This window comes from Syngnathus acus, chromosome 9, assembly GCF_901709675.1.
Source record: "Syngnathus acus chromosome 9, fSynAcu1.2, whole genome shotgun sequence".
NCBI lineage: Eukaryota > Metazoa > Chordata > Actinopteri > Syngnathiformes > Syngnathidae > Syngnathus > Syngnathus acus.
The window spans coordinates 3,292,764-3,313,109 of record NC_051094.1 but is presented as its reverse complement, the minus strand read 5'-3'; the positions used below and the strand labels follow the sequence as shown (position 1 = coordinate 3,313,109).

Below are 20,346 nucleotides of genomic sequence, written 5' to 3'. Positions count from 1 at the left end.
GCTTGAAATCTTCTACCTTGAAACTAGATCAAGCCCAAAATAAGCACCAAGAAGGGCATGGATCGATGTGTCCTTTGTATTTCTTAGAAGTGTTCCCGTTTTGTTGCAAGTTAAAAAGTCGAGAGCAGGTGAGCGTCGGAAATGTGTAAGTATGTTTAAAGAAGCGAAATGTCGCCATCTGTCAGTGGCTCAAGTCCACTGCATTAAGGATCCGTCGTCATCTGACACTCAAGGACTGTTTATTGGCAACCACAGAGGCTGTCAAAAAGAACGTTCTTTTATACTATATTGTGTGCTTATGATATTTATAGTATTGTTTGCCTGCAAATAGATCTTTATGATGTGACCATTTGTTATTTCTGCTTGCTTATGCTAAATGTATGTTTTGAGTTAGTTTGCTTCCCTTGTATTATGATGTGTGAAGGTTTGTCCAATCCTAGCATTACCACCACTAATGGTCTGTACAATCAAAAGCTTTCAAAAGCAAAAAAAAAAAAAAAAAAAAAGAGGTACCACAGTGAGCAGGGGAAAAAAAAAAAGATGTATTTTATGTAGCCTATTTGCAATTTGGGTCAGTTCGGTTCAGTGCTTAAAAAGTGCAGTGCACATCTTTGCATGAAACAGTCAGGGGTCACGATGCCATCAATTTGTTTCCATGGTTGTCATCTTGTGACTTTTTGTTTTTTACACGACACTAGTGTGGTAGAATTTTGATATCTAATGCTTGATTTGTGCAGTACGTTAGGCGCAGGCTTTAGTGCCATCTCGTGTGGGGTTTGCATGTTTGCATGCGTAGGTTTCCTCCCACGTTTCAAAAACATTCATGGTAGGCCGATTGACCGCTCCTACTTGTTTTCTTTTTTTTTGGAAGGGGGGTGATGGGAATGATGTGGGTCCTGCCACTGCCTGGCACTCAGTTCAGGATGTGCCCCCAGCTGGAATAGGCTAGCCACGACCCTCGTGAGGATAAGCACTTCAGGACAATGGATGGATTTCATGACGTGGATAGCAAGAGAGTACATCTTTTTTTCCAAATTGTTACAAAGAGCAATGCAAAAATGCACCAAAATGGCAACATGAGGTCTGACTAATACTCGTACATCAGGAGTAATAAAGTATGATCTAATTGACCAGATTATAAAATTGCCCTGTCCAAATCAGTAAACTATTCAATGAGTTAACAGGTGACACCAATTGTCTTTATTATTTTATTGTTTTTTTGGGGTCAATTAAACATGGTAAAACAACAGATGGAATAATAATGCATGGTGAATTTAACAATAAGTAAATGAAATATAAGAAATCAATTAGGAAAATGCATGGTAAATCTAAGAGAATAATAACATGGTAAATTGAACAAAATAATAATATCACGTTAAGTCAAGAAGAAGAATGCATGGTAACTTAAACAGAACAATAACACGTGGTAAATCTAACAAGACGACTAATGCATGGTTAATCAATCATAATGCATGGTAAATTGAACAAAATAATAATAATGCATGGTAAATCATAATATCACATGTTAAGTCAAAAAGAAGAAGACGAATGCATGGTAACTTAAACAGAATAATTAACACATGGTAAATCTAACAAAAAGACTAATGCATGGTTCATCAATCATAATAATGCATGGTAAATTGAACAAAATAATAATAATGCATGGTAAATCATAATATCACATGTTAAGTCAAGAAGAAGAAGAATGCATGGTAACTTAAACAGAATAATAACACATGGTAAATCATAATATCACATCTTAAGTCAAGAAGAAGAAGAATGCATGGTAACTTAAACAGAATAATAACACATGGTAACTCTAACAAGACGACCAATGCATGGTAAATCAATCATAAGAATGCATGGTAAATCAATCAGTCAATCAAAATGCATGGTAAACCAAGCAGAATGATCACGCAAGGTCAATTGCAATCATATGATTACTCGCAAATTGCGTTGGCACTTTCCAAATCCAGCGGATAACGCGCTGTGGGCATCTTGCACACGTAGCCGTTTAATTCCATGCAGGACATCCTCTTCCATTTGCCAGACTGAAAGTCAAAATGAGATTGATTTTAAATCTAAACTTGTCTTCGGCGAGCGGGTCAATCTTTTCTGCACCTACCTGGCTCAAGGTGGCCACGCAATTCTCCATCAGGCCGGCAGGTTTTCCCGGAGCCCAGTTGGTGAAGGTCACCTTCCGGCGGTCCGACCACACGAATCTGCCGCGATTGACCAGGTCGTTCAGTCCGGTCCACGTGTCTCCGGGGGCTGCAGAGGACAAACAGCAACAGAGTTCTCAATGGCTTTCCAGATATGGAGCCAATGTGAGCGACGCTTGGCGCGCGCGCACCAGACTTCAAGAGGTCCTGCAGCCAATCCCGCTCAGCCTCGGAGCGAATGGACACCAGATTGGCATCGAGACCCCAGCAGGAGTGTCGAGCGCCGTACCACGTCTTTGTATCATCAAAACGTTTGTAGCAGAAGTCCGCAAACTCCTCCCATTCAGGTCCCAAGCATCTCGGCTCTGCGTGCAAGATGGCGTCACGTGAAGAAATGCTTTCTATTCTGGACATTCTACTCACCCGTGGCAGCAAAAGTGTAAGACAGAGACGGAGCCAATTCGTCAACATATCTGCAGACAGTAAAGTGAGAATGAGCCGGGCATCTTTCAGTGGACTCGCCAGTGAAAGCGGAGCACGCACACTTTCGAGATGATTCCGTTACAGGCGGAGCCGTTGTAGGCGTTCTGTGGCAGTGTCTTCAGCAAAGTCACATCTCCTCCGATCTTGTTCTCAATGACGCCCGAGTGAATAGCGGCCGCGCAGATGTTTGAGTCCTGCACTCAGAGAACGTCTCAGATATAGATCAAGAACTCCGCTTGCAGGTCGTGCGGTAATTAACATACCGGTTTGTAGAGCCGTGTTCCGTAGACCATGTAGGCTTGGGCGCAGCCCGGTGGGCACCGGACCCTGCGGAAGTACTTTGTTTAGTCAGGAGGAGGCATTTTGGCAAGAAACGTCATACCAAGTCTGACTCACGTCATTGAACCGTCGAGGCCGAGGTTGGTGGCTGTGCTGCTGCATAAGATGTCTGTGGGTCAGAAGGGAAAATCAAAGCCCGTTTCTTGCTAGTTTCTCACTGCATTCCAAACGTCGTACTCACGAGCGGTGTCGTCAGACGTGCACCCTAAGACGTCAAAGCGTAGGCCCAAAAACTTTGGCAGGAGGCGGACGAACTGGGCGAACACGGGCCTGTTTAGAATATACGTCCCCACAGAAGGCTGGAAACAAAACGCGCGTTTGCAATGAACGACAACAGCCAGGATGACGAAACGAGTCGACGACCGCTCACCTGCTTTGGGTGGCGATACCAAGTCACTCCGTCAATACTGAACTGCATCGCAAATACGCTGGAACTTTGCCCTTGGTATGTACACTTCTGGGTCTCAATGCCTGTCACCTTGAAGTTCTGACCGAGGTTCACCTGGATCCAGCTGCCGACTGAGGGCGGAAGGCATTCCATTGCTCAGGATACCAAACTACCAGCAACTACGACGGAGAGCTGTGTTTTTTTTGGGGTTTTTTTACGTACGGATTTTGGACTGTTTCCAGCAACCGCTGCCCCCCAGACGCGCTTTGTGAGGTTCGGCATTGATCTCAGAGGAAGAGGCTGTAAAGGAAGAGTCTGGGATTCTCCCGTCAGCGATGCCCAGACCGTCAAGACACACTGAGGAAAGACAAAGTGGAAGGAATGATCAGTGGGCACTCATACCCACCCGTCCCGAGTTGGCGCTCTTTCTGGGGATCCGTTGGATTCTTTCCTTGGCACATCGTCGGCAAGTGTCAGGATGTGAAGCCCACCTTTCTTCTCACAGCTGTAGACGACGTGGAGGTATTTGGAGATACCAGGGCAGGAGTCCGTATCCCCAGGGTAAATGGGGCAAATCTGATAGTTGTCACACAATCCTCTAAAGTGAGAGAGAGCCCCTTCCACCCTGCAGTCATCTGCAAATGACAACACACCACCATTTCGCGCGCATTTTATTCGCACACACTTGTTACAGGACGCAGGGTATTTTAAAGAAAAAAAAGGAAACCAAATAAAGCGCCCAGCTTAGCTCTTTTCCTATTTTTATTCAATGAAAATTTGAAACAAAATATGGAAGGCATTTTCTAGTGCTACTACCTCCAACACTGAAAACATGGCGACAGAAACGGCTCCAGGACAGCGAGCCAAAAACAACGATGCCACTGGAGGATTCTTACCGCGTGATCCGCCGCCACAGGGACAGACGTCGCTACGCCTCCGTCCATGGAAAGCCGACCGTATGCGGATGACTCTTTCCTCGGGACATTTAAGGAATTTCCAATCGTCTTGGCAGACAAGTTCCTCCTTGTAGCCTGTGAGTGCACAACCGTTGACTTCTCTCCGTCTTTTTTCACAGAGACGTTGAAGGCAACTTACCGTCATGTAGTGGCAGCTGATGTGTCTTTCCTAGAAGCGGGAACCAGAACGTGGATGTCGACACGTGATGACGGGTCACCCGCGGGGCGTCACATCTCACTTACCTCTTTTCTTGCAGACGTAGCCTCTCTTCTCGTCGCACTTGTCGCGCTTCCAGTCGCCGCTGCCAGTGAGCAAGGAAAGACATTTCCCCCCTTCAGCGACACCTGGAGGGAGGGAGACAAGATCTGAGCGCTCATCCGTTCCTCCAAAGTGCAGCTGACAACCGCCTCAGCCCGACCTGCACTCGAGCGGAGGTAAGAGAAGGGGGATCCGTCAGTCCACTTGTCGCCGTCACGCTTGATGGAGGCGTCGGCGCCCAACCACAGGGAGGCATCACCCATCAGAATCTTGGCGATACCTTTGGATCCCAAAGAGAACATGCAAGATTATTCCAAAACGACTCAACACTTGACTCTGCACTTCAACTTGATGGATGTGGCACGGCCGTGACAAAGCGCTAACAATACTGCAACAGAGTGAAAACATAAAAACACCCAAGCAAAGCTGGCCATGTCTCAGGTTGATCAGGTTTTGCGTTGGAAAGGAAGGCGTAGCAAGAAAAAAAAAAAAGTTTTTCTCAAAAAATTAGCAACTTCATGGCCAGCCTACCGCGTATGAACACCGCGTACGAAGACATGACGCCTTTTTCGATTTACTTTAGCTTCTATTTCTTGTTTGTTTCATGTTGGAAAATAAAAATGGATCCACTTGTTTATGGCCAATATATTTGAATTCATGGCCTCCTACCGCGTACGAAGCCCTGCTCGTCCGAGTCGGCGATGCTGAGCAGGTTCCCTTGGCGGCCTTTGCAGTCGGCTTGCGCCTCCTGCCAGGTCTTGGTGGGCTGGCGGATCATCAGGTAGCAGAAGTCGTCCGAGGGGTCGTCCAGCCACCAGCCGCATTTCTCAGTCCAGCCTGCAATCCAGACATAAGACAGCATAAGACGGCGTGCCGATGGGGTAAGACGGCTGCAGTGCGCGACGACACCTACGTAGTTGGCCGATTGATGGTGGAAGCTGTTGAGGTCCTCCGTGCTTGGCTGCGTGGGGGGGGGGGATTTGCAAATATGAGCAAATGCTTGATGTGTGCAGGAGCAGCGCTCGGGAGGGGCGTTTGCACCTGTTTTGCAGACAAATGGCCGCTGCGTTGTGCAGGGGCTGGCACTCAACTCCCCAACAGAATTTGGGAACGCGCAGTCGCCCTTGGTATCATCTTGCCATTCGTTGTAGTTCTGTGGACGACATGAGCGTGTTGGACTCTGTCTGCTCGGCTTCCGAACGCCCTTCCTCGGCAATCGCTCACTCGCGCCCAAGTTTTACCCATTTCCCCTCCAAAACAATCCAATCGTTGAAGCCTCGAGCGGCATTTCTCCACTTTTTTTTACCCTGCTCAAATTTGGACTTTCCCAGCTCATCTTTTGAAAAATGACTTTTTAAAAGGCAATTCACTTACAAAACTTGTTCCGTCACTCCACCCGTAGTCGTCGGCCGTCGTCTTCTTGAGTCCCACGAAAGCAGATTGTGAGGTCCGCGAGTGATCTTGAGGAAAGGAAGGAGAACACGAGCTTCAGGGCAAAAAGAGCTTCAGTCGAATGACGACTGCGGCGGTTGCTCTTGGTGCTCACCATGCACAAATTGGGCCTCTTTCTTGGAGTGGACGCTAGCCAGGTGGCCTCCCCGGGAAAGACAGAACTTCTCAGCAACGTCAAAGGTTTTAAGCGTCGTCTCGTAACGATAACAATAATCGCCATAGTGGAAGGTGTTGTCGTGGCAGTCGGAGGCTGGGGCCACAAAGAAAAACATGACCATGACAAGATGTTCAAGTGCAAATAAGTGTGCTGCAACTCACTCGTCACTACAGCAGGACCACTTTTGGGCGAACACTTCGGGCAGTCTGCATAAAAAAAGACCTGTTGGAGCTTTTCTCTTTTCAAAGTCAACCTGATTACAAACGTGCAGGCTTACTCAGCGGCCGTTTGCACATGTAGGCCAACGAGGAAAGACAGGAGCCAGTCCGCCACTGGCCGGGCTCACCCCTTCCCCCTTGGTTGACGTAGGCGCAGGATGCAACGTCGGCGCTGTCGGGAGAAAAGAAACAAGCAATTATTTTCCCGTGGTTTTTTTTTTCCTTTCCCCAAGTGGCCCTTTTCAAAATTGGCTCCTCCGCCTGACAACAGCATGCAAAGTTGTTACGTCTTACCTTTCGAGTTGATTTGAGGCCCAGTTGCCGTGATTCATTGTCTCGCCATCGGACCAGGTCAGCTTCTGGCTCCCGCCTTCAAAGCGACACCAGAACTTGTCGCATTTCTGGGGGGAAAAAGAACAACAGTCCCACTTGTCGCAGCAGTCGACGGCCGCTTGCGCTTTCGTCTCACCTGGTTGGAGAGTCCCAGCCAGAAGGGGGTGTCCTCGCCCATGGTGCCCTTCACAAAGTCCTCCTCGGCCGAGGAGGTGATGGAGAGCAGGTTGCCGCCCATCCGGACGCAGTGGTGCCAGGCCCCCAGCCAACCGTTGGGCTCCTCCACCTTCTTGTAGCAGTTGGTGCCGTTGTCGAGCCACCCGGGAGCACACTTGCTGGCTGAGGGCACAATTTGGGGAACAGATCAGAGCACGCTCCTGTTTTTGCCCTTCAGTCCACCATTTTGAGCAAAGGGCAATTTGCGGGTCACGGTTGGCCAAATCTACATTTTCTCGGGCAAATTGGAAGATCCGGGACTCGACTTGGTTAGCTTAGCCCAATGGCATCAGAGACGTTTACATTTTGAAAGGATTCCGGAAAATTCATCTTCGCGCTTGAGAAACAACCAAAGTGCCGCTGTACAAGGTAAAACGATGCAAAAAACATTCAACACGTGGCTGAGTACTTCATAAAAACGAAAAAGCACAGAATTTGTTGGTTGGCATGGTGTGACTCCAGGGTCATGGTTTTCCACGCAGTCGAAGGCGACTTACAGTCAGGAACCGGCGTAGGCTTTACTGCAAGAGGAAAGGAAAAGAGACATCAAGGCACAGACAGACGTCAAGGGGCGATGACAGTCGGTGGGGCGTTGCCTCTCACTTACCATTTCCTCTTTTCTTGCAGACGTAACCTCTCTTCTTCTTGTTGCACGAGTCGTACTCCCAGTTGCCGTTGCCAGTGAGGAAGGAAAGACAATTTCCATCGGCGGTACCTGGGGGGCGGGAGAGAAGATCTCAGTGCTCCTCCGTTCCTCCAAATGGCAGCAGACAACCGTCTCCGACAGACCTGAAGTCGAGTGGACGTAAGTGAACGCGGCTCCGTCAGCCCACGTGCTGCCTTCGTCACTGATGGTGACATTGGCGCCCAACCACAGAGCGGATGCTTTCATCAGCGCCTTGCTGTAACCTGTACCAGAATGAACGACATCGTCAAGAGGAGCCGAGTGAGGAGGACGCGTCATCCGTTGAGCTCCGGGTGATCGACTTTCTCAGCTCAAAAGGAATTGAGTTAGACAGGGGGACCATCGAGAAATATTAAAACCAAAGCAGCAATAACAGTGCGGTTTGCAAACACAAATTGGAGCTACTGAAACAGGGTAGACGGCTGAGGGGATCAGACCTCCTATGTGTGTGTGTGTGATAAAACTGAGATATATATATATATATATATATATATATATATATATATATAAATAAAAAAAACTGTTCACAGAAAAACGAGATTGAAGAAAAAAAAAAAAAAAGCTTTTAGCTGACAGTCAATATGGATTCCGGAAGGACACTAATGGATCTTAATAGAGAACATCAGATGATCAAAAAACAAGTTATTGGGATTTTCATCAACCAAAAGCATTTGACCCAGTAAATCACGGCATCAGAGTAGTTGGTCTGGACTGGCTGAGGAGCTACTTAAGCAACAGGCAGCAATTTGTAAAAAGTCTGGAGATCATGTATCCCATAACAGGTGAACAACCTCTGCCCTTGGTCCTCTTCAACGACTTGTGTATCCAACATCATGAAATGATGATGATACAAACATCTATTGCGCTGGGGACAATTTACAGCAGCTTATGGAAACCAACAATCACCACAGAAATGAATACGTGGTTTAATGTAAAACCAAACTGCCAACAAAATTATTTGTCAGGTATAAATCGAAGCCTCGTCTGAAAGTGAAAATTGACAATGGTATGAAAAAGAGTTTCTGAAAGAAAATTCCTGGGCGTGACTGTTGACAATAAAAAGCTGCTGGAAATCACACATTAATTAATCATGTACAAACAAAAATGTCAAAGGTTATTGCAATTCTGAGGAAAGCAAGAAGCAGTCCGGACTCCAGATACCTACAGATTGCCATATCTGAACTACTGTGTGGAAATACGGGGTAACACCGAATAAGTCAAGCAATAGGAAAAATAACAAGGAGCATACAAACGCACTTTTTATAATCCCAGACAAACTTTTGTCACTCAGGGGTTTGTGGAATGGTCTGGAAAATGAGCATGAAAATAGGGCAAACACAAGTGTTCCAAAAAAGTGTCGAAAAACTGGTTTCTTAACATGTATGAGGGGGAAAAAAAAGACAAAGCTGACTACACTCGAGCATTCTTTGTTGTTGGGGGTTTTGGGTTGTTTGTTTCAGTGACTTAGATATGGCACTTTAAAGTGGTGTTTTATTTTCCTATTTTCATGTTTTAAATCGGTTCGAAATGAACATATAACAACAACAACTTGTTCATGGCCAATATTTCAATTCATGGCCGCCTACCATGTACAAAGGTCTGCTCATGGTCGTCGGTGATGCTGAGCAGGTTCCCTTGGAGGCGTTGGCAGTCGTCTTGCGCCTCCTGCCAGGTCATGGTGGGCTGGCGGATCATCAGGTAGCAGAAGTCGCTCTCGGGGTAGTCCAGCCACCAGCCGCATTTCTTAGTCCAGTCTGCGAGCCAGACGGCGTAAGACAGCGCAAGACAGCGCAAGACGGCGGCAGTGCGGGACACCTACCCGGCTGGCCGACTAATGGTGGCAGCTGTGGAGGCCCTCCGCGCTTGGCTGCAGAAAAAGCGGAGCCAATATGAGCAAATGCTTCACGCATCCAAAAGGGGCGCTCGGGAGGGACGTTTGCACCTGTTTTGCAGACCGGTGGGGTTGTGTAGGAGCAACGAACGTTTCTGTACAGCCATTCGTTGGTATGCAAATAAGAACAGTCACCATCGGAGTAGTAGGTAGTTCTTCCGTAGTCCTGCGGATGAGATTTTGGACAGAACTTTAGCGTGTTGCATTCGATGTGGTCATGTTCCCGCCGCATTAAAGTTTCACTTTGGTTGTTCACTTTGTCAGTCATAGTAGTATGAACATTGCAATAAAACATTGTGCCCGCCCTGGCAACCCAAATACATGTCTGGGAAAAACATGCACAGAGCAACTAACCCTGTCAGTCAAAGTAGTATGAACATTGCCATAAAACATTGTGCCCGCCCTGGCAACCCAAATACATGTCTGGGAAAAACATGCACAGAGCAACTAACCCTGTCAGTCAAAGTAGTATGAACATTGCAATAAAACATGGTGCCCGCCCTGGCAACCCAAATGTCTGGGGAAAATGTGCACAAAGCAACTAACCCTGAAGACCTAAAGACCGTCCATGATATATCATCTTAACCGCCTCCTCTCTAAAATCAGAGCGCCAATACTTTGTAAGCGGCTGCCCGATGCTTCTAGACAAGACGGATGCCTGCAACATGACTTTTCCAAAGGCCTTCAGCAATCCACTTACAAAGAAAGCTGTTCCGTCAGTCCACTCGTAGTTGTTGCCCTTCTTCTTTTCTCCCACCCAAGTATCATAGTGATATGCGTGATCTTGATGAAAGGAAGGAGAACAAGAGCTTCAGGGCAAGAAGAGCTTCAGCCAAATGACGACTGTGGCGGTTCTTCTTGGTGCTCACCAATAATGAATTGGACATCTTGCCTAGAGTGTACGCTAGCCAGGTGGCCTCGCCGGGCGAGACAAAACTTCTCGTCATCCTCCCAAGTTCTAGACGTCGTGTCAAAAAGATAGCAATCATCGCCATAAAGGAAGTTGCCATCGTCGCAGTCGGAAGCTGAGGCCACAAGGAAAAACATTGAGGAGGAAACCATGACGAGATGGTTAAAGCGCAAATAAGCGTGCTGCAACTCACTCTTCATTACAGCAGTAACACTATTGGAGGTACACGTCCGTCCCTCCGGGCAGCCTGCAAAAAAAGACCCGTTTGCGCATCTCACCTTTCATCAGCAACGTGACCACGGACGTGCAGACTTACTCTGCGGCCGTTTGCACATGTAGGCCAACGAGGAAGAGCAGGAGCCAGACCTCCACCTCCCAGGCGAACGATAAGCTCCTTGGTTGACGTAGGCGCAGGACGCGACGTCGGCGCTGTCGGTAGATTATAAAAAGGAACATTTTCCTATTTTTCCTTGCGTGCTCGTTCTCAAAATTGGTTCCAGAACCTTTACGCGTGTCCGCCTGACAACAGCATGCGAAGATGTGACGTCTTACCTTTTAAATTGGTCTGAGGCCCAGTTGGTGTATGTCGTTGTCTCACCATCGGACCAGATCAGCTTCTGGCTCCCGCCTTCAAAGCCACACCAGACGTCGTCGCATTTCTGGGGGGGAAAGAAGAAAACAGTTCCAGTTGTCGCTGCAGAGTCCACGACTGCTTCCGTCTCACCTGGTTGGAGAGTCCCAGCCAGAAGGGGGTGACCTTGCCCATGGTGCGCTTCACAAAGTCCTCCTCGGCCGAGGTGGTGATGGAGAGCAGGTCGCCGCCCTGCCAGACGCAGTGGTGCCGGGCCCCCAGCCAACCGTTGGGCGTCACCACCTTCTTGTAGCAGCTGGAGTCGTGCTCGAGCCACCCGGAAAGACACTTGTTGGCTGAAGGCACAATTTGGGGATCAGGCGGACAGATCAGAGCACACTGATGGAACACTTGCATGTTTTTATTCTGTGCTCTTCATTGGGGGCATCTCAACCAAATGCACGAGGCTTCTGTCAGGGGGGATGGGGGGGCCAACGCCCATTGTCGCTTTGGCCCCTTCCAAAAACATGCCTGTCCTCCATTTTTGGGTTCAGCCAGCGCCATGCAGCAACGTGGAGCTGCTGATTGTTTGCATAAAAGCATCACTTACGCCTGCCAAGGATTGCACACAATGGCCCCAAAGTGATGATACTAAGCTTCAGATGTACAGTGGGGCAAAAGGTATGTCATCAGCCACCAATGGTGCAAGTCGTTCCACTTAAAAGATGCCATCATCATCATCATCTTCACCCTCAGCTATTACCCCACCCACCAGTTACGCACGTGTGGCGTATCGATGACCAATGAGCTAAGCTCAAATCAGGTCATCGCACATTTCACCACTGGAGGGTGCTAAAGCACAACGCAACTCAATCGAATGGAACACGTTGCAACAGTTGGACCGCTCCCCCCTTCTTAGCTCAAGAAGCCCCACCGCCCGCCCGCCCTTCCTAATATCAAAGTACAAACCCAAGCAAGCCAGGCCTGACTGAGTGTTTCATGGAGAAGAAGGGCTTTTAAACTGCGGAATCAATCAATCAATCAATCAATCAATCAATCAATCAATCAATCAAACAAACCTAATAAACATGGACTCTGGGGGGCAAATGCAATTATTCAGATGCGCTCTGCGATTCACTAGGAAAAAGGAACACGCATTGAAATCAGAGTCTCCTAAAAGTCCTATACTCAATTTTGCAATCTTTGAAAACATATGCCGACACATTTTGATGATGCACAGCGATATTATGAACTGCACAACTGTGTTGCAACTTTTGTGTGTGTGATGATAACAGACCAGGGCTGTAAGAAATGATTATTCTTATTTATTATTATTATATGTATTACTTTTATTATTATTAAACTAGTATTATCACTATTATTATATATCATTTATTATTATTCTTGTGTCTTGTTGACATTCTCTGTCTTTAACCCTAACGGTGCAACTCATCTAAGTGTCACAAAGTCCAATCAGCCGCTCCTGAATTCCAAGCGTGCCCATGTTTTAGGAATAAAAAAAAACAAAAACAAAACAGAGCGAAGGAAAAACAAAAGTAAACCCGGAAAAAAAGAGATGGAAGGAAAAGCCCAGTAACGCGACAGCACATATAAACACATTCGGTTTTCAAAATAAAAGAGCAATTTTAGATGGAATATTTTGAAGTTATATGCTCAACTTCAATACGTCATCCTGACAGCCAGTGCGCACTTAAAATTCACAAGCGGGGCTCGTTTGCCGCCGTAAGACAACGCAAAGACACTTGACTCAACGGTTTTAGCTCGTCATTTCAAAGTCAAGTTGCTCGGATGTTCGGACACAACAGCTTCCCACATGAATGAGGAAAATGATGATAAAGGCAAGCCTCGATAACTAGAAAGGTCCGGTCCGGGAGAATTGACGTACACAGCAACTACATCAAAGTGTCCGAATAATGAGGATTCTTCAAAGTTCCTCAAAGTGTTTGTCGTCCAAATGTGTGACATTGCAATGATTTTTTTTTTCTCTCAGGCACCGTAATGTTAGAATAGAAGCAGATGCAGTCGTGCTAACTCACAGTACAGTACATTCCAGCTCTTTACTGTTGTTTCAATGGACTAAAGATACAAATTGCTTACCTGAAGCACATGCCCAATATATGCCAATCAGGAGAAGAACACGCTTTAGTTCTTCCCACATGTTGGAGGAATATCCCCCTCTCACTGAGGGTCGCAACGGTTCTAGTCGGGAGAAAAGAAATGATAAGTCGCCTCACTGCAAGTGGATTCAAGTACAGGGGAAAAATGAACGTTTGGTCCACCCTGCACCGAGCGAGAGGCAGGCCACGCCCACACATCAAACACGTCACATTCGAAGGTAGTCATCTCAAAGCACTCAAGCGACGTGGGGAGTGGCGCGCGCGCGCGTGTGTGTATGACCAAAAAAAAAAAAAAAACAGCCTTCTTTGATTCCTTTAGATTGTGTGACTTTGTAAATGTTCTGGACGTGAACAACAGCGAAAATCAGCCAACTCTTTACTTTAACAGTAAATATAAATAATTAAATCCAAGTATGAAAGTTGGAATTCAATGAGGTGTCACTCAATTTATGTTCAAGTATACACAAGACTACAGAAGCTTTTCCATTCACGCCTCTCAGAATTCGTGTTGATTTTCAGAGAACATGAGAAAATACATTTAGCGGACGTGCTTTTGAATGAAAATGAACGAGGAGCAAATGAATCTGGGAGAAATGAGGGGAAAGCGTCTCCAATTGAGCCTCGCAGGCCTCGAATGCAAAAGCACAAAACATATGTAGAATACTTTTTATTCATAATATCTATAATATAAATAGGATCATTAAAAGTATCATATTTTTTATTGAATCTTTGATTCAACTCCTCTGTGAACGTGCCTTTTCCTTTCGGCATTGCTTGTAAACACTCGGTGTAGACTGGCCAGCTCATCCTACTTTGTAGCAAAGTGACTCGATTTGAGGAGAAGGGGGTGACTTATTTGCCACCCGTGCAGAGAAACCTGCAATTGAGTGAAATGGAACCGAGTGGCAATTCTATTGACAATGTACTCAATAAATAATGCAAATTTTGAAAACCAACGTGACATTTTCTTTCATTTTTACTGCAGGTCACAATGGGAAGCAATTGATCAGTATTAAGCAACAAGGGGGCTCGGTTTTCAACAAGAGGGAGCAGACACACAAACGGCACCACTGCTTTGTTACTTATGTTGCGAGTCCAAGGTTGCCTGAAACCAGGGGGCGGGGCCGAGTCGTTCCTTCCGACAGGCAGACACGTGACAGCACCACAGCAATGGCGAACAAATTGAAAAATGACTTTGGACTCATCACACTCCTTTGGCTTTGCTGCGGGGGAGTCGTCAGAACGTTCAAGGCTTCTTCCACAACGATACGTTGGTTTAACAAGAGCACAGACACATAGTTGTTCACTATTGGTCAAATGGATGATAATAACAACTAAAAAGTATCAATTTAGGGACAAAATTCCCCACATGAAATGTCTCGAGTGGCATGGCTGCGCGCTCAATAAATGTCCATAAAAAAAAGAAATAACAGTTGAATAAATAATGCAAATTTTGAAAACAAACGTGACATTTTCTTTCATTTTCACTGCAGGTCACAATGGGGACCCAGTGTCATTTTTGGGGACGATCGTTATTCAACAACAACAACAACAGCAGCAGAGAACCAAAATCCACGGATGGACCGATAAGCCTTTCAACAAGAGGGCGCAGACACACAAACGGACACGGCGCTTGTACCTAGTATTTATACAAAGTCATAATTTAAATGATGTTCACCTTGTTTTTGCTTTTTATTTTCATGTCTTCATTTGATTGATGATGTTTACATGTTTGAAACAAATAAATTCATTCAAAAATCCATTCATTCGAGTCATGAAGTTCTTGGCCGACGCCTCATCACGCACGCTCCTTTGGCTTTGAGGAGTCGTCAGAACGTTCAAGGCTTCTTCCGCAACGATACGTTTGTTTAACAAGGGCACAAAGACAAATAGTTGTTCACGGGCCAAACTGATAATAACAACTAAAAAGTATCCATTTAGGGACAGAATTCCCCGCATGAGATGTCTTGGGAGGTCTCGAGCGGCGTGGCTGCGCGCTCAATAAATGTCCATAAAAAAAGAAACAACAGTTGAATAAATAATGCAAATTTTGAAAACAAACATTTTCTTTCCCGTTCACTGCAGGTCACAATGGGGACACCGATTGGCATTTTTGCGGACGATCGATATTAAGCAACAAAAGCAGAAAACAAAAATCCACTAATCGACCGATAAGGCTGACTATTTCCTTGATGACCTTGAGTGCGACACACGGGTCCAGAAATGGGGCTTAGTTTTCATCATGAGGGAGCAGACACACAAACAGCAACACTGCTTGTTACTTATGTTACGACTCCAAGGTTGGCTGCAACTCCAGGGCGAAGCCGAATCGTTCCATCTGACCAGCTGACACGTGGCACTGTGGCAGCACCACACAGCAATGGCGGGTCGGCAGTGGGCCTTGCGAGGAGGCAGGGAGTTAGTTTCAGGTGTGCCGCTTTCTTTTTTGTTTCCAAAAGGGTCAAAACAAAATAATGCTATGCTATGCTATGCTATGCTACACTATACTATGCTATGCTGTGCTATGCTATACTATAGTGTAGAAAAGAGGCGCAAGGTGGCGCAGTCGCAAAGTAAAAACATGCAAGATAGGAAAATAGTCTTGACCCAAATTTCCAAAATAAAGGCGTGAAAATATATTAGTAAGGCTCTTTAACACTACAACGCTTTACAATTTCGTCCATTGATTGAAGTCCAAATTTTGACTCAAAACAAGCGTTGTTCATGACGAGGGACGACTAATTACGACAAATTTGCGTTCTTTCGGGGTTCACTTTCTTACCTCTGAAATGTTGGCAGCGAGGTCGGGCGCAAATTTGCTATTGTTTTGCGCCTCGGTCCACGTTTTTTCGACTAAATCAGGGGTGTCCAACCTTTTTGCAAGGAGGGCCAGATTTGATAAAGTGAAGGGGCCTGGGGGCCAATAGTTTTTTGGGACATTTTTTAACTACAAAATGCAAATACACACTGTTGTAAAACACATTTCATTGTCCCAATTGTCTTAATTTTTTTAAATGACACAATAACCAAATATAAGCCACCCAGGCAGATGTGAACAACTCTAAAAACACAAATTCTGCCTTTCATTCATATCTGAAGAGTCCGATAACATGAACAAACTGTCTGAAATCCCTTAAATTTACATGAGTTTAAAATAATTTTTGCCTCACGAACATTTTAAACAGGAGTTATAAGTAATGCAAAGTTGTGTGTTATTATTCAAACTTAAAACAAGTGAATTTTGCTCTTGTCATTTACAATATCTTTCAGAAAGTCATAGTTTGTGTCCCGTCTACAAGTTCATAAAATCAACAGTATTACCATGGCCACTTCGTGATATTTAATATTAAGTAATATTTACTTTTGATTTACTTTTGACTCACAGCAGCGCGTGAAGAATCGCTGTTGTGATGCCAATCTACGCGTCTCTTGGACGCAAAGGTTTTTGTTGAAGTTTGGACCGCCCCCATAGAAAAGCTGAGTGTGCATATTGATGATTTGACATGACGGGAACGTCAGCCTGTTTATATTACTGTGTTAAAGTTATGAATCGTGATCAGATCCCCGTTTTAAAAGTTCAGTGGTCTAGTCTGTCATTATCTTCTTATGTCGGTAATAGCATTTTTCTTGTATATGCAACAATGTTGAACCCACCTCCCCCATTATAAAAACCACAGAATTACGAAGAATACAAACAACATAAGTGTTAATCTAGACAAGTGTTTATTAAATCAAGATTCAACCTTGCACAGGCTAACAGTACTCATAAGCCAAGTATACGAAGGCCCATTTGCTGACCTCTTATGAGTAATGCTTCCGTTTAAGAGACACCAGATCATGGAGGTATTGCACAACCGTTAACACAGTAAAAGCCAAAAGGCACACACACGCAGTCACTCATTATTCAGCCATTCATATCTCGTGCATAAACATACACAGAGCAGAAAGCATAGAAACATCTAAAATGCAACCAAAGGCATTTCTTCATCATTAATGAATGCAAGCAGACAAGTCAAATACGCACACACGTGTGTGTAAAAACCAAATACATGGGGCCATATTGGAGTGTCACTTGGCCAAATTAGTACCGGCAAGTCTATTGTAATGTTTTTGGATGATTTCAATTGGGCTTGGGGATGGAGTCTTGCTAAATATCCATCATTGTGATGGGCGAGCGATATATGTTCATTAAAATGTGCATTAAAACCTCACAAACACACAATCAGCCACAGTGGAATGTTGACAATTTCAATAAACATCAAAAAGCTGATGAGCAACAAACGCTTTTGTTTGCCAGGTCATTGAGGGGAGAAAAAGCCACATTTAAGACATGATGCAATCCCAATGACATTACATGGTTTCAACAAAAGACAACGAGGCGGGTTTGTCCTCCAAAACGTTCCTTGGAAACAAATCGCTCCTCCAGCCCCCAATGGTGGAAAATCGCGCCGGCTGCCGACCTCCACCGTGAGGCGTTGAGATTGTGTGGCTGGCGCTCGATGTAGGATGTTGGATTGGGACGAGCAGAAAGGCCAAGACAGAGTGAAAGTGATTGAGGCGTGTCCGTGGGGACGAAGCCACGACATCACATGATCTCGCAGCAGGAGTTCTGTTTCCTTGCCTATAAAGGAGGGGGGGTGGGGGGTTTAAACGAGTAATTAAATTGTAGACTTGTTTGAAATAGATGCCTGGTACTCACAGTCTTATAAAAAGCTTTGGATTGGGTCCCCAGGTGCTCTGACTTGGCCACCAGGTCGTCCAGTTTCTCTCCTCTCTCCAACAGACTTTCCATGGTCTTGTGCTACACACACCAGACCACAAACACAATTTTACATGTATGGCCTAATAGTGTTTATCATGGCAGTATCATTGACTATTATAAACACTTTTTTGGAACTGATTAATGGCATTTCCATTCGTTTCAATGGGGAATGATGATTTCAAATTCAACTTGTACCACCACTATACAGGCTTTTTTTCTTTTCTTTTTTTGCCCACTGGCATGATGGCGCTTATGTGATATTTGAGTGCTAAGAAATCTAAAAAAACGACAGACAGGTTTTCAATACCAAAATTATTTTTGTGTCGTCCAGCTCTGCCTGCACTTTTGACATTGCATCTGCTTCCCTTGGGTTCTGAATCAGAAAACAAGGAGTCAGGTCAACTTTCCTTTCACACACACATTTTGTTATAAGCTTTTTTATTATGAGCTAAGTGAGAGCCGACCTACCTGATATTTGGCAAGGTGAATGTCTAGGGCCTTGTAGTTAACGGTGTCGGGGTTGCCAGAGGGCCAGTCTATACTGTCCACCTGTCTAGAAAATTCCTCCAACACCTAAAACACAAATCACCGTCAAGAGAAAACAGATACTGCATGCGCACGAGTAATGGGCATCGTCGATGATGTGCTCACCTTGTCAAGCAGTGAGAAGCAGACTCTTTGTGGGTATTCCGTGTCTGCTATGACCACCGCACCCAGGTTGTCATTCCTCACGTACACGTGACACAGGTAATCTGTTGGAGAGTATTCTACTTGTAAAAATCCAACCTTTTCACATAGCTTTGTCACAATTACCAGTTGAAATGAGAAAATCGGGTCATTATCTGAGGAAATACGTTGAATTATTAGCAAGAGCTCCAGCGTCTCTTTTAATACCTTGTTCTTTGACAGAGGCACGACTTCCAACCGTTGTCCGCTCAACAATCAAGGCACTGGTGAAGGACATGAACTCCTGGATGCTACAGGGCAACATGACAATGTACAAAAGAAGAAATCTGCACTGTAATCTTGCATGTGCAGCAATTTGGAACATTGTAATTAAAATGAGCTGTTTGTTATGGGTTTGATTCCACACAAAAATATGAGTCAGCTTTAGGGAAGGACTAGAGAAATCTCAGAGTATCATTAAACACTAATGTAATATTATTAATGTTTATATAACCACCAAAGAAATGAAAGATGACGTTAAAAATCACAGTTGAAAATGAGTAAGAAAACCCACCTGGATTTCTGAAAGAAGCTGAAGGATGAGAGGTCGAAGGCCGCTTTCAGGAGGTTGGCTTTCGTAGCTCCTTTATAATGGACGCTCATGCTGTAAAGCTTCATGGTGCCGCCTGCTCCCTCTCAGCACACGCCGGTTAATCTAAAGTGGAATGGGACATGGGTCAGATGACAAGCATTATCCGCCTCAGCAATACTATCACACAAAATCAGCGTTGTTTGGAAGCTAACTCGTGCAAGTAGCCACCATGTTACGTGTTGAAATTGATCAAGAATGTACATTTTAGTTTAGCTTTACATGATGTCAAGACATTGATTACAAGAGCCTATCCCACTGTAGTGCAAACTAAGTCCACGAATATTTGTACAAAGTTGGGCCGAGTAGTGGTTAGCTACAAATGCTAGCTTGTTTTCCCAAGGCCTCCCGGCTAACGTACCCGGTTTAAAAAAACAAAAACAACAACACCGACAAACCGCTTGGTTAAAACAAGAAACCAAATAAGTTATTATTCACACGACAAAAACAAAACACTGGCTTTCCGTTTTTAGAGCGGAAATCCGAAACGTCCTAATCCTAATGTAGTAGTGAGGAAGATGCTACTTTTCTTGTAACCAATCACCACGTCACGATCATCTTTGGGTCCCTCGACATAATCGGTTCTTAGAAACAAGAGCCTGATACATTTATCGTTCCGCCTCAGTCACGGACAACAACAATAATAATAATAATAATAATAATAATAATAATGATGATAATAATAATAATGATAATAATAATAATAATAATATTCTGGGCCGCATATCCTCATATACATACGTACATATCGCAGGCGTGCAATATTATTATTTTTTATTATTATTATCCATCCATCCATCCATCCATCCATCCATCCATCCATCCATCCATCCATCCATCCATCCATCCATCCATCCATCCATCCATCCATCCATCCATCTTCTTCTGCTTATCCGGGGTCGGGTCGCGGGGGCAGCAGCTTTAGGAGGGACTCCCAGACTTCTCTCTCCCCAGCCACTTCATCCAGTTCATCCCGGCGGATCCCAAGGCCTTCCCAGGCCAGCTGAGAGACATAGTCTCTCCAGTGCGCCCTGGGTCGACCCCGGGGTCTCCTACCGGTGGGACATGCCTCCCCAGGGAGGCGTCCAGGAGGTATCCTGATGAGATGCCC

The 20,346-nt window shown here is 45.3% G+C and overlaps 4 protein-coding genes and 1 long non-coding RNA gene across 5 annotated transcripts in view; 1 reads left to right on the top strand and 4 right to left on the bottom strand.

Annotated features, from left to right (window-relative positions):
- LOC119127193 overlaps positions 1-20,346 on the top strand; it is a 665,522-nt gene that overhangs the window by 366,218 nt on the left and 278,958 nt on the right. The window lies entirely within an intron of this gene.
- LOC119127287 (C-type lectin lectoxin-Lio2-like) overlaps positions 1,747-20,346 on the bottom strand; it is a 68,825-nt gene continuing 50,225 nt past the window's right edge. Inside the window, exons 6-7 of the mRNA XM_037259192.1 lie at positions 2,126-2,271; positions 1,747-2,051 (exon numbers count right to left, since the gene is read on the bottom strand). Of these exons, the coding sequence (XP_037115087.1) occupies positions 1,941-2,051; positions 2,126-2,271 (257 nt within the window). The 3' untranslated portion in view covers positions 1,747-1,940. The remainder of the gene's footprint in view (positions 2,052-2,125; positions 2,272-20,346) is intronic.
- LOC119127336 lies at positions 3,622-4,347 on the bottom strand. Its single transcript, XR_005098808.1, has 3 exons — positions 4,269-4,347; positions 3,864-4,007; positions 3,622-3,729 (listed from the first exon to the last, which is right to left on the bottom strand). It is a non-coding gene; the product is annotated as an uncharacterized LOC119127336 (long non-coding RNA).
- On the bottom strand, positions 4,562-5,488 carry LOC119127305 (macrophage mannose receptor 1-like). The gene is made up of 3 exons (XM_037259218.1): positions 5,257-5,488; positions 4,748-4,867; positions 4,562-4,673 (listed from the first exon to the last, which is right to left on the bottom strand). The coding sequence occupies exons 1-3, from the start codon at positions 5,447-5,449 to the stop codon at positions 4,564-4,566; spliced, it is 423 nt and encodes a 140-aa protein (XP_037115113.1). The 5' UTR covers positions 5,450-5,488; the 3' UTR covers positions 4,562-4,563.
- On the bottom strand, positions 16,859-19,803 carry ykt6 (YKT6 v-SNARE homolog (S. cerevisiae)). The gene is made up of 8 exons (XM_037259205.1): positions 19,597-19,803; positions 19,161-19,301; positions 18,815-18,897; positions 18,572-18,672; positions 18,389-18,493; positions 18,228-18,293; positions 17,858-17,959; positions 16,859-17,779 (listed from the first exon to the last, which is right to left on the bottom strand). The coding sequence occupies exons 2-8, from the start codon at positions 19,262-19,264 to the stop codon at positions 17,744-17,746; spliced, it is 597 nt and encodes a 198-aa protein (XP_037115100.1). The 5' UTR covers positions 19,265-19,301; positions 19,597-19,803; the 3' UTR covers positions 16,859-17,743.

Bases quoted from the DNA above. Each gene is read 5' to 3' on its own strand.
- ykt6 (XM_037259205.1), bottom strand. From the start codon at position 19,264: ATGAAGCTTTACAGCATGAGCGTCCATTATAAAGGAGCTACGAAAGCC. The intron at 18,898-19,160 runs GTGGGTTTTCTT...GTTGCCCTGTAG, and splicing joins AGCTTCTTTCAGAAATCCAG to CATCCAGGAGTTCATGTCCT. The intron at 17,960-18,227 runs GTATTGAAAACC...TGGTGTGTGTAG, and splicing joins ACGACACAAAAATAATTTTG to CACAAGACCATGGAAAGTCT.
- LOC119127305 (XM_037259218.1), bottom strand. From the start codon at position 5,449: ATGCTGTCTTATGTCTGGATTGCAGGCTGGACTGAGAAATGCGGCTGG. The intron at 4,868-5,256 runs GTAGGAGGCCAT...TGGGATCCAAAG, and splicing joins CGAGCAGGGCTTCGTACGCG to GTATCGCCAAGATTCTGATG. The intron at 4,674-4,747 runs GTCGGGCTGAGG...CCCTCCCTCCAG, and splicing joins TTACCTCCGCTCGAGTGCAG to GTGTCGCTGAAGGGGGGAAA.